The following is a 12,878-nucleotide window of genomic DNA, read 5'->3' as shown; positions in this document are numbered from 1 at the left end:
CAGAACTGGGATACTGTTTTGGTTTGTATTCAGGAAGGAGTAAAAATGTTTTTAAAGAAAGAAAAATTATTTGTGGAATTATCAAGTGAAGACCTTAAGGAATTTAGTGAAGAAAATGAGTTTAGTTTATTTAGTGCCACTCTTCAGAAGCAAGTGTCCTCTGATGAGAAGTGTGACCAGGTCAATTTCCAAGAAGCATGTAATAATATTTTGGATTCCTGTGAAATGTTTAATTTGCAATCAAAAGCTGTGAAAAGAAAAGCTCCTGTAGAAAACATAAGCACACAGAATTCTAGGGATTCGGAAGCTATCAGAAAAAAGACAAATGATTCATTTTTGTACACTTACAAATCCGATGGGCCAACCTATAGTAAAATGGAGTCATCTTTACAAAACGAAGATAGCGCTTGCTCAGAGTCAAGGATCTTAGAACAAGAGACAGCTGAAGCATCAGAATCAGGAGCAAATGAGAAACATAAAAAATCTTGCTTGGAACTTAACTCTTCAGAAAATCCATGTGGAGCCAGTTCAGAAATGTCTGCAATCCCTTTTCAGACACTTTATCACTTTGAGGGGAGTGGAGAAGGTCTAGAAATACAGAAAGTAAGTACTACTGCTAATGGCATGGCTGCCAACATCCTGAAAAATAATAGAATTCAAAATCAACCAGAGAGATTTAAAGATGCTACTGAAATGGGATGCCAACCTCTGCCTGTTGAGACAACATTATCGGGAGCACATGGTGCTCAGAGAGAAGAGAAAAGAAAAGAAGAACCTAGTAATTGTGGAAGAATAAATGTTTTTAGTTATGGGCAAGTTAAATTATGTTCCACTGGTTTCATAACTCATGTGGTACAAAATGAGCAAACTAAATCAACTGAAACAGAACATTTATTTAAAAATTATGTTCAACCTGGTCTTGTGAGTGCCAAAGAAACATTTGGAAATAGAACATGCCATTCATTTGAGACTCCAAACACCAAAGATTTAACCACCACTTTAAGTAAAGAATTTGCTCAACTGCCCAACAAAAGATTGTGCAGAACAAATATAAGTTATGGGCTAGAGAACAAACCTATAGCAACTTATAAAAATTTTGCTATTTTTCAGGAAAGTAGTAAAAAATCGTACACAGGTTGCTTACTACCTGACACATCCTCTTTCACTCAGGGTAGACATGGTTCAGATGGTAGTAAGAAAACAGGTAAGTTGATTTGTTCTGCCAAACCCATAGCTCATAAGAAGCTAAGCTTAAGTTCACAACTAGGATCTTTAGAGAAGTTTAAGAGGCAATATGGGAAGGTTAAAAATCCTCTGAATACAGAAGTGGAGGAAAATATCACTTTAGAAATCACTACCAATCTCAATCCTCAGGTTGAACCTGACATTCTGTGGAAAGACAAAAACCACTTAGACAACTCTGGTATTTGTAAAATCACTACTATGAAACATGATGATTCAAATAGTAGTTGTCAACCAGTAAGTCACATGTTTTATTCAGAAAAGTTACCATTCTCCAAGGAAGACAGTTGTTTGGAAGAACAGATGCCTTGCTTAAGAGAAAGCCCTATACCTCTACAGGAGTTATCTCATTTTAACAGAAAGCCTTTGGATGTTGAGAAGTCACCTGAATCACTAGCCTCTAAATTATCCAGATTGAAAGGCTCCAAAAGAGAGACTCAAACAATGGAGATGACGAGTCATTCTGATGAACTTTCACAATCAGATTCCAGTAGGAAAGACAGTGACTTGTCCAGTGGGTTAACCCTAGATTCTTGTAAGTTATTTAAAAATGAGCATAAAAAACCAGAAAGTGGCAACATCCCAATGTCGGACTCTGTCACACAGGGTAATCCCTTCAATAAAGACAGTGAAACATATTCTAACAATACAACAGAGAACTCTGTGATGTCAGAAACTCCTTTAGTACTGCCCTATGATCATTCTACCGTTATCGGTAAGGATTCAGATGTTCTTATAGCTTCAGAACAACAGATTGGAAGTCCTGACTCTCCGAGTCGAATGTTAGTGAGTCACGGAGAAGATTCCACAGCTGGCCAAAAGGGAACTTGTTGTCAGAGTGAGGAATCTATAGCAAGAACTTGTTCTGAAAATGAAGAGTCCAACACATGTTCTTTGGATTGGCAGCAGCATTTTGATGTAGCCCTGGGAAGAATGGTTTACATCAACAAGCTAACAGGACTTAGCACATTCACTGCTCCTACTGAGGACGTTCGGGCTGCTTGTACTAAAGACCTGACAACTATGGCTGTGGATGTTCTACTTGAGAATGGTAAGTATATGGTGTTCACTGGCATGAATGCTTTGGAAGGTGGGAATAATGGCTAAGGAGTAAGATAATCATGTTCAAAGAGATTATCTCAGCAGATAGAATATTTTGAAGCTTAATTATAAAATGTATGTGAAAATTCTCCAGGTCTATTATTATTTAAACATAAAAATACAGTGGAAGAATGATACAGAATGGAAGTGTATGTATATGTGTCTATGGGTGTAGGTATGTGCAAGAGGGTGAGACAGTTTTTAGTGAAAATGGTGCTATTGATAGTTGAGAAGATCTACAGTGTTTCCCTACCCCACTTTCCCCTCTCTCCCAAACACACGACTCTCTAAGAAATTGGTCTTTAAAGGCACCTGCAATGCCAGTGTGGTATTTTTCTGGAAGTTGCTCTCTGCAGCTCCCAGGTAAAGGGCCAGAATGATCCTGTAATCATCCTAGGTTTCCCAGGACAATCTAGGGCTCAGTACAGTAGTATATTTATAAACTTTTTTTTTTTTTAAAGAAAAAAACTGGACCATAAATTTTGGGGAATATAGTTTAAGTATGTATTTTTATAATCATACTTTTCAAATGTACTTTATTATAATACATATGCTAATAATCTTGATCTGTATGAGTGGCTGTTATTCAAAAAGACAATAATGTGGCTTTTAGATCAGACCACAAGGCCACATTGGGGCCTAGGCTAGGACTCTGAGTTCCCAGGTCTCAGTCAGCATTAAAAGTGACATTGTTTTGGCAGCGTGTTGAGAGCCAGATGTTGGGAGATGGTAAAACTGATTTCCATCTGGCAATAATCTTGGTTTTGCATCAGGATGATAAACACTAAATGTTCATCTGTATTAAAAGTCTTGAATGTTGCAAAAGAATGTAAATAGTATGAAGGTAATTGCAAATTAACTTATAATTTCTCCCTAGGATAAGTATCTCTAACAGGAGGCTCTGATTTATTTAAGGTTAAATAAGGCTTTTATTTTTCAATGGTTTCCAGTTTTTCTCCTTGTAAAAAAAAGAATCACTGTAGTAACTTTCAAAATATTAAATGGAAGAAAACCCTTTTCTTCAGTACTGCTCCTGAGACTAGCAGGCGGCTCGTAAAGACACACGTGTTTTTCAACGTATGTAGTTTTGTGTCCTGATTTATAGTGAATGCTTATCAGAGGTAAATCTAAGGCACTGGCACCTCATCTTCCTGAAATGCAACTGCTTCTGATATGGTGACAAAAAATAACTGGATCACATTAAGCTGAGGTGGCTGTTGCTAAAACAGAGGGGGGCAATCTTGGCTGCCATGCCCACCCGAAACATCTGCCCCTGTTACACAATCTAGACGCGCAAAACACTGCAACCTGCTCAACACCCGCGTTAGCAGGCCTTGTGGTGGACTTTTGAGAGTCACGTTAAGTCAGAGATTCATAATGAAAAATTAAGTAGGTGGGGTCTAGAAACCAGTTCGAAGAAAAGATGGCTTCCGAGCACCCTCCACTCACAGGGAGGAAACGGCTGGAAACGGCTGGTGCGTAGCGGAACAGTGGGACTTGTTGAACCACCCAAAAAACATCACATGAGATGAACTGTTAAGAGGTAAATTTAACTGGACAGAAGAGAGGCTCTATAAAGGTAATTTTAAGGACTAGGGTCAAGTCTCCAAGCCCTGGTAGTTTTTTTCCTTAAAATGTCTTTAACGCTGTCCTTTCTGTTAATAGTGACACAACCTTATTTCACTTCACACTTTACTTTTATCATTCTGAATTTATCTCTCTCCAGTTTTTGTCCAACACGTTTATCTTTTTGAAATAATAGTTTCATCACGTTTTGCCCCTGTTCAAAACTGTCAAATTCAGCATTGTTCCTAAAACTCAAATCTTATCATCCTTCAGAGAGGAGGGTAGAATTTGGGCCAGATCTTACTGGACTTTGGAATTTAAGTCGTGAACCTTTCATTCATTCATCTATTCACTTATCCACTCATTTGCTGGTCATTCACACTGTGTTTGGAGCTGCCACATTGCAGATTAACTGGCTTTGCTTTCAAGAGTCCACAGTCTATTAGGGAGGACAGCCATCTAAACAATTATAATATGATGAGATAAATGTTAGACACATACTGGGCACACACACATATAGAGAGACACATATATTGGGAATAAGAGGCATGAAAATTGGGGATCTATTCTTCCTCATTCTGTCTGATATAGATGGCTAATAGGACTAAGCATTAATGCAGATTCCTAAGTTAGCAGAATAATTTCATTAAAGAACTTCTGACTCAATCTGTTGTTTATGTCTTAATTCAGTTTGTGCAGAAAGAGATTTTATGTAACTTAATTTTTTAATACTTTATTTTTTGAGTTCAAATGTCTAGGTTTTTCTTTTTTATATTTAGGATCTCAGTACAGGTGTCATCCTTTTAGAAGCGACCTTGTTCTTCCTTTCCTTCCTAGAGCCCGGGAAGAGAGGACTGTGATGAGACAGAATAACAGAGGTAGGGGCATTAACAGAGATTGCCAGAACACCTAGTACATACTGTGCCACCTAGCTTAAAGAAAACAAAGCAGGGTTGTGTTATTGAGCTTGATCAGTGCCAGCTGTGCCTTCCTGGAACCAGGAATTCCCCACAGTCCTGTTTAACAGCAGAACTAAGTAATTCAGTGCATGCATTTAGATCAGAAATTACTTTTCCAGACGAGGTCAATACTGTGTGATCATGCAGTCTGTGGTGCCTTGTGATTGAGAAAATGTTTCTTATTTGTAAAGATTGGAGCTGAGTCCATATTGCATTAGTTTTATATAAGCAAAATTCTTACCTGCAAAAAAAAGCTACAGACATTTATCATTTTTCTTTTCTTCATTTCTAAAAATAGATAAGGTATATTTTTACCTAAAGAAGTGAGGCTACTAATTTGAACTGGTTTTTCTTCTGGACTTGTATTCTGAAATATCTGGTGCAAATAGTTTGGAGAAAAAGCTATAGTGCCAGAAGATACAGTCATCAAGTTTAGTTTAAAAAGTAACAGATCAAAACAATTTAGAGATACAGCAAACGCTGCACATTTGCAGTATGTGGGAACAATGTGTCTGATCTTTGGTCTTGAGGCTGCACCACACCAAGCATGAGACACCATTCACCATTCACCCACTTCCCTGAGGCTCTTGATGCCAACTTTACTTGTCCCCTTTTGCTGTAGCTACTGGGGACGGCGCTGTTGGTCCCGAATCGCTTCAGTCTTTGTTCTCAGAATGGGACAACCCAGTATTTGCCCGTTATCCAGAGGTAGGTCTGCAGCAGTTTTTCTTTGCTTGTTATTTAAAAATTTGAATTTCGTTTAAATTGGGTATGGACACGAATGACTATATTCATTTGTAATTATGAATGGCAAGTGAGCATGTTTCCAAATAATTTATTTGGAAATTAATATTTACTGTAGAGAGGAGGAATCAGAATTCATAGCCGTTTGGAAGCTCGGACATTTTGGATTATACATGTGTAACCACTTTGTGAATAGTGAGTGTGTTTACCACTCTCAGAAACCCTGACTTGCAGCTTTGGCAAAGTATTTAGGGTGGTGGTAATAAAAACTGTTATCATTAGGTAAAGCAGTGAATCTTCTGCTAGAGGAGATTCATCGGTTAAGATGTCTTTAAGGACTTGCTCATGAAGCGCAGGCAAACTGTTATTCTGAAAGTATTGGTGTTTGTCAGTAATTTTCTGTATAAGCAAAAATTATTATTTAAGAGTAATAATTCATAAAGCCTTTTGAATTTTTATAAGTTTCCTGAATTCAACCCACCTCTAATAGGTTCTGTGAAAATGAATGTTTGTAAAGCACCTTGAGATCTTGGGTAAAACAGTTCTGCAGACATAAAAGATTACAGTGTAAATGACGTTTGATCTGGGTCTTTCTAGGTTGCTGTTGACGTTAGCAGCGGCCAGGCTGAGAGCCTAGCAGTTAAAATTCACAACATCTTGTATCCTTATCGTTTCACCAAAGAAATGATTCACTCCATGCAGGTAAAAGATTGACTGTAAAATCTCATTAAAATATGTGTATATATATATATATATATATATATATATATATATATATATATAAGACTTAAGCTAGACTAACTCGTGTGAAATTGGATTTATTTGATGATATAGACCATCCTGGTCAAGGCACATGTGTTCTTTTTAATCTTACTGAAACTTTTATCATCAGAAGAAAAAGCGAAGGATTAATTATAATTACACAGATAAAAGTGTCCTTTGTAGTGTGAGCAGGTTTGGAGGGATGAATTATGGATTCAGGCTCACAGTTTCAAGGATTATATATTGACTTTCTATATTGACAACAATTTGTATTTGTAAATCAACCAAGTAATGTAGAGAAATTGTCCTTAACTGTGCAGCAATGCCCCTTTTTAAATGACCCTCTATTGTATGAGGCTACAAATGATATGGCTTAGGAGACCCCAGATTGAGGAGTTCCATTAACAGAGGGGACCCCTTCTCTCATCTGCTTTTCTAGTTTGCCCTCTCTCTACGCCACTCAGGCTGTCTTCATCTCCTTATTTTCAGTATGGAAACAAATTAGGAGGTTAGACCGATCTAGGCAGAGCAGAGCCACCAAGGTCTGAAGCCACCGGTGGCTTTTAACTTACTGCTTTAATGGACTAGCTCCTACAAGATGGGTTTCCTTGCTTTTGCATACATTTTCCAAATTTTTTTCAGACCTATTTGTTAGCAATCTCTGGTTGTATTAATAAATCTCTAGTCATATCACCTGTTAATAAGAGTCATTCTGTTGGGAACATTTCAAATCTACTTGAAAGTTTTATTAGCATTAATCCTCTTAGATGCCTCAGTCTGTTTCCTTGTAGTCTCTCCTTTTGTCTTCTGATCACTCTACTTGCCTATTCTTTTTTCCTTCCTAATGACTCCCTCAGGTTCATCAGCACCTGGCCTCAAGTCTTAGATATGAATGTTATAATGCAAACAACTTTAAGTACAGTTTTGTCTCTCTCTATGCAGATAAGCCTTTGTTAATCTTTATTTAGTATTGTACCACTTATTTGAATGTATGGCAGGTTCTCCAGCAAGTGGATAACAAGTTTATTGCCTGTGTAATGAGCACTAAGACTGAAGAGAATGGTGAGGCAGGTAAGAATGAGGTTTAGCCTCAGTAACCAGCTGGTCTTCTTTTTTTTTTTTTAAATATATTTATTTATTTGTTTTTTTTTTTTTATTTTTGGCTGCGTTGGGTCTTCGTTGCTATGCGCAGGCTTTCTCTAGTTGTGGTGAGCAGGGGCTACTCTTCGTTGTGGTGCGTGGGCTTCTCATTGCGGTGGCTTCTCTTGTAGTGGAGCACGGGCTCTAGGCACGCGGGCTTCAGTAGTTGTGGCTTGCGGTCTCTTGAGCACAGGCTCAGTAGTTGTGGTGCACGGGCTTAGTTGCTCCACGGCATGTGGGATCTTCCCAGGCCAGGGCTCGAACCTGTGTTCCTTGCATTGGCAGGCAGATTCTTAACCACTGCACCACCAGGGAAGCCCCAGCTGGTCTTCTGACAACCTCCTTTTAAGGTTATTTTTTTTATATACGACACAGTTTCAATGATTTGGACAGATTAGGAAAAACCAATCTAAATTGATATTATGAAACAACAGTTTTAAAGTACATTTAGTTTTATATACATAGACATGTATACACATGTTAAACTATTAAGAGTGGTTACCTTGGGAGTGCGAATGGAAATGGGCAGAGGGGAAATTTCATCTTTTACTCTTTAAAATATTTTATAGTCTTTGACTTTTTAATAATGTTTTAATGTGTTCCCTTTATAATAATAGAAAGTTTATATGATGAACTCTGATTTATCAAGAGTTACATATAATCTCTTGGTGACCTGCTTTAATAAAACAACAAGAATTTGTAAATAATAACATTAACTCATTCGACAAATACTGATTGAGTGCCTATTGCACGCCAGGAGCTGTGCTAGGGGTGCGATGGTGGGAGAAAATATGCATGCAAGAGAAACAGGTAGTTACGCAAACAATTAAAATTTTAACTAGTGTTATGGAGGAGAGAAACAAGATGCTGTAAGAGTCTGTATCGGGAGATTTGATTTAGTAGGGAGGTCAGGGAAGGTTTTGTGGGTAAAGTGAGATCTGAAGTATAAGTTAACTAGGTAAGGAAAGGAGGGAGGAGTATTCTGGGCAGAGGGAATAATATGCAATTTGTGCTTTCCTCTCCTTCAGTGATAGGAAGCAGGGCAAGCCCTTCCTTGTGTGAGAGCAGGAGACAGGCTAGACAAGTAGGTTGCAGCCAGATCTTAAAGACCAATTACAAGCTTTGTCTTCCTCCCAACACCAATTGGAAACAATTGAAGGCTTTTTGTTTTCTTTTTTATTGTTTGTTTTCGCAGCGGCACATGTCACATCACATTTGCATTTTGAAAATACTGCTCTGGCTGCAGTGTGGAGCCTGGAGCGCGTGTCGAGATGGAGTCCCAGTTACTGCAGAGAGACTGTTAGGAGGATGTTGCGATATCTAAGAAATGATGGTTAGCTGGGATCAGGGTGACCTAGAGAGAAAGATATTTAGGAGATAAAGTCAGCAGGACTTGGTGATGGATTGGATATGGGGAAGGTATATCAAAGATGACTCCTGGTTTTCTGACCTATGTAACTGAGTGGATGATGTTGCAGGACGACGAGGTTGGAGAAGAAGCAGGCAAGAAGGGTGAAAATCATAAGTTCAGTCTGAAATCCCTTTGAAATGTTCAAGAATGTGTCAGGAATATTACAGGTCTAGGATGCGAGAAGCATTCTGACATGGAGATCTAAATCTGAGCTGTCAGCATAAAGTCAGTCACTGAAGTCACGTGTATAAATTTTATCACCTAGAAGAAGAATGAAGAGTGAGGAGGGGAAGAGAGATTCTGAATCTAGAGTAATTCCGCCATTTAATAGCTGGGTAGAAAAGGGTGAACCAGCAAGAGAGGTTATGAAACAACAGAAATAGGAAGAAAACAAGCAAAGGTTGTGTTGCAAAGCCAAGACTTTGTACTAAGTGCTGCCGAGAGGTTAAGATGAGGACCAAAACTATCTGCTAGGTTTCCAGACAGTGGAGGTCAGGGACTTCAGACGAGAGCTGTTTCAGAGAAGACATAGGACAGGAGAGACTCCAAACTCTGTGACATGGAAGAGGGACTAAGGAGAGTGAGGGTGCGAGGCTTTTTTTTTTAACTGGGAGACTCTCGACCATTTACAAGGAATGCTTGATCCCGTCAGGCTCTGGAAAAGGCCTGAGTGGCTGAGCCCTGAGCACCACTGGAGGAGGTGGCTCCCGATGGGTAGACCTGCAGGCGAGAGCTTCTAAAGTTTGAAAGCAGTTCATTCTCTTTGTACTTCAAAATATTCTTTTTTATCTTGTTTACAGTATAAATTTATTTAGTAAATGTCATCACAGATCAAAGGTAAAGTAACCAAAAGTTTTGTCGTAATTATCATAAATATAGAATTAGTGAAGGTCAAATTCTAGTAGTCCTACTACTTCTAGAAAGTGAATAGATTGTTTTCTAAAGTTTTGATTACCTGGAATTCTTTGTTGTTTAATACCAAAATCTCTACTAATGGCACCTGAGACGGGTGTAGCCACAAAATCCCCAGACAGTTAAATTGCTCTTGAGATTCTGGATTGTTACGGTATTGGTTAGCTGCCATCAAGGAGTACTTTTATATAAAGAATTTTTCGAAATCAAAATGTAAGTATTTTTATTGTTGCTCACAAATACCAAAAGCAACCTATTCCTATAATTGAGTTACTTTTATTTTAATATTTGCACATATTTTTAATGGATATACTATTGTTTTACATTATTGTGAAATTAATGCCATATAATGGCATTTTTTATTGCATGTTTCCACCTATAATAAAATACAGTTGTTCAGTTATGATCCTCTAAAGAATAAGGATTCATTCATTTATTCTGTAAATATTTACTGAGTGCCTGTTATGTGCCTAGTGCTATTATACATGCCAGGAATGTAACAGACAAAAATCCTTGCCCTGATGAAGCTTCTATTCTGTTATTTTGCAATATCAAAAATACAGCTCTGACATGAGTAAATTACCTTCATATATTCTGCTCCATTCAATGAATGGAAAATATCATGAACATTTTGTAGACTATAAATCATTCCTCCAGAGTCAGGTGCAGGATTGATTTCGTAGGGTCCCTGACTCTTGGTGATTCACACTGGCTCAGGTTTTGAGTTTGAGGTTACTCCCTCATAATTTATTATTTATTCCATTGTTCTGCCCAATACAGGATGTTCAGTATTCATCACAACCAGCTGCAACTCCTCCTATCCTCAAAGGAGTTTAAAATTCAACATTTTGGGGCCTGTTCTGTGGTTGAACATGCTGTCAGAAAAATCATAATCTTTTTATTTTTCAAGTCAGTAGCTCTTACGCCATGAATTTGATGGTGTCATACAAACAATTTTTTTAATCTTTAGTAGAAATAGGAAAAACAGGCATTATCTAGTTTGATCAAATTCAAGAGGAGAACTTTTATTTCAATATAATCAGTAACAATAAACCTCAACCCTTTGGCCAAAAGTAATAAAATTACAAGCTAAAAAGATGTACTAATGTAATAGAGAATCAGTCCTCCTGTCAGTGAGAAAGGGATTTATTTCCCTGTAGGTTTGGCTTTGGGGTCAGGACATTCTGCTTCTCTCTTGCACCTGAGAGTGCAAAGCCTTGCTACTCAAAATCAAGGTCTGTAAATAACATCATCTGGGAGTTTGTTAGACTCGCACAATCTTGTGTCCCACCCCTAACCTACTGAATCAGAATCTGCATCTTAATAAGATCCCCAGGTGATTTGTCTGCTGTTCAGAGTTTGCAAAGCCCGAGTCTAAAGCAAGGCAAACTGTGGCCAGGGGGCCGGATCCAGCCATAACCTGTTTTTGTACAGCCAGGGAGATAAGAATGGTTTTTACTTTTTTTTTTTAATTGACGTGTAGTTAATTTACCGTGTTACATTAGTTTCAGGTATACTACATTTTTAAATAGTAAAAAAAGAGCAAAGGAAGAGTTATATTTTTCGACACATTAAAATTATATGAAATTAATATTTCAGTGTCTGTAAAAAGTTTATTGGAACACAGCTACAATATTCACACGTCTATGGCGGCTTTGGTTCAGAATGAATATTTGAGTAGTTGTGACAGAAACCATGTGTCCCAAAAGCCTAAAATATTTACTGTGTGGCATTTCACAGAAAAATATTGCTGACCTCTGATCTGAAGTGTAGGAGAATGCTTCATGGGTTCTGGGGCAGCTTGCGAATCAAGGTCAGCTGATTATAAAATGTGTGGTTTAATGATCCTTCATTGTATCAAATTTGAATTAATAAAGCAAAATCAGTATTTAAACATTAAGAATGTAGGGCTTTCACCATGTTTTAGAAATGAAATACTAATGAACTAAAGAGTTTTTCATCAGGAATACATTTGTTTTAGTTTTTCCCATAACTTTAACTTTTTAGGAAATAAAAGATACAGTTGTTATTGCTCAGTTTGTATGCTTCTCTTATGCTCATGTTGTTAAATAGTTTGAATTAAGCTTTTTCTCCCTCAACACAACATGATTATTTTAATCTTGACCTGAGAATTTGAAACCCGGTGGTGCTTGCTGGTCTTCTAGGTGGAAACCTGCTAGTCTTGGTGGACCAGCATGCTGCCCATGAGCGCATCCGACTGGAGCAGCTGACCATTGGTAAGGATCTGCTGAGGACTAGGAAAGATTCGAGACTCCCCAGCAGAGTTAATGTACCTGAAAGAGTTTTTCTAACTGTGACTGTTGTGAAAAAAGGTGAATTGTACGTTTTAAAAAATGAAGCTGAAAAAAAAAAAAACTGTAAAGAAAAAATGAAGCTGAAGCCTGCAGGTATGGCTTCTTTTATAATTGAAAGAAGGTAGTAGTTCACTTTACTAATTCAAACATGTGGGTCTTAACACATGGTCAAAGGCATATTTGCTGTATCCTTATCATCAACCCTAAAGATTAGGCTACTTTATTACAACTTTCAGCACAAAGATATGCCCCTCCACATGCCCATGTGATCTTGGTTTACCTTCACAGTTCATCAGGCAGAGACTACCAAGCAGCTCAGAAGGCCCAATATATTGTTTTTATTTTAAAATTTAATTTGTTTTTGAATAGGTAGTATAATCCAATAGGCTCAAGTCTGAAAGGTACAAAAGGGAATAAAATAAGGCCTCTTTTCTACCCTTGCCCTTCATCCAACCTAGTTTCTCTCCCCAGAGGCAACCTGTATCACTAATTTGTTATGCATTCTTCCAAAGTCAATATGTGCTTTTTAATCTTTGCTACCCATTTTTCTCATATGAGGCAGTCTGTTCCCCAAGGTGTAAAATACCAGAAAAATCTTTACTCCTGTGGTCAAGTAATAAAAAACCCAAATGTTGTAGAGTTAGTTGAGGACCTAGGGAGGTATTTCATGGACTAGAATGGCAGTGATGTTACTTCCATGTTCACTTTTCCTTATAAAATGAAGAC

At 37.8% G+C, this 12,878-nt stretch overlaps 2 protein-coding genes across 14 annotated transcripts in view; one reads left to right on the top strand and one right to left on the bottom strand.

The window, feature by feature from the left end:
* The window catches only part of EIF2B2 (eukaryotic translation initiation factor 2B subunit beta), a 47,058-nt gene that overhangs the window by 4,410 nt on the left and 29,770 nt on the right, over positions 1 to 12,878 (bottom strand). For 2 of the 3 annotated variants that reach the window (XM_022576536.3, XM_022576535.3), the window contains one exon: positions 1 to 8,868. This exon is cut by the window's left edge and continues 4,410 nt beyond it. Coding sequence is in view for 2 of the 3 variants with exons in the window: in XM_022576535.3 (XP_022432243.1) it covers positions 8,849 to 8,868 (20 nt within the window). In the remaining variant the exon portion in view is untranslated. Of the gene's footprint in view, positions 8,869 to 10,057 lie in introns of those variants that run through there. The other variant, XM_089907976.1, reaches the window with a different exon arrangement.
* Positions 1 to 12,878, top strand: part of MLH3 (mutL homolog 3) — a 27,718-nt gene that overhangs the window by 2,517 nt on the left and 12,323 nt on the right. For 4 of the 11 annotated variants that reach the window (XR_016392219.1, XM_022576528.3, XM_089907974.1 and 1 more), the window contains 6 exons: positions 1 to 2,293; positions 4,689 to 4,787; positions 5,491 to 5,576; positions 6,210 to 6,314; positions 7,373 to 7,445; positions 12,003 to 12,074. The exon at positions 1 to 2,293 is cut by the window's left edge. Coding sequence is in view for 6 of the 11 variants with exons in the window: in XM_022576528.3 (XP_022432236.2) it covers positions 1 to 2,293; positions 4,689 to 4,787; positions 5,491 to 5,576; positions 6,210 to 6,314; positions 7,373 to 7,445; positions 12,003 to 12,074 (2,728 nt within the window). In the remaining 5 variants the exon portion in view is untranslated. Of the gene's footprint in view, positions 2,294 to 4,688; positions 4,788 to 5,490; positions 5,577 to 6,209; positions 6,315 to 7,372; positions 7,446 to 8,709; positions 12,113 to 12,878 lie in introns of those variants that run through there. The other 7 variants (XR_016392221.1, XR_016392220.1, XR_002644947.3 and 4 more) reach the window with 5 other exon arrangements.

Source organism: Delphinapterus leucas, chromosome 2 (assembly GCF_059928025.1).
Source record: "Delphinapterus leucas isolate spDelLeu-1000000601 "Yukka" chromosome 2, BTC_Dleu_Yukka2, whole genome shotgun sequence".
In the NCBI taxonomy this organism is placed as follows: Eukaryota; Metazoa; Chordata; class Mammalia; order Artiodactyla; family Monodontidae; genus Delphinapterus; species Delphinapterus leucas.
The sequence above is the reverse complement of the archived record's forward strand: the minus strand, read 5'-3'. Positions and strand labels throughout refer to the sequence as shown.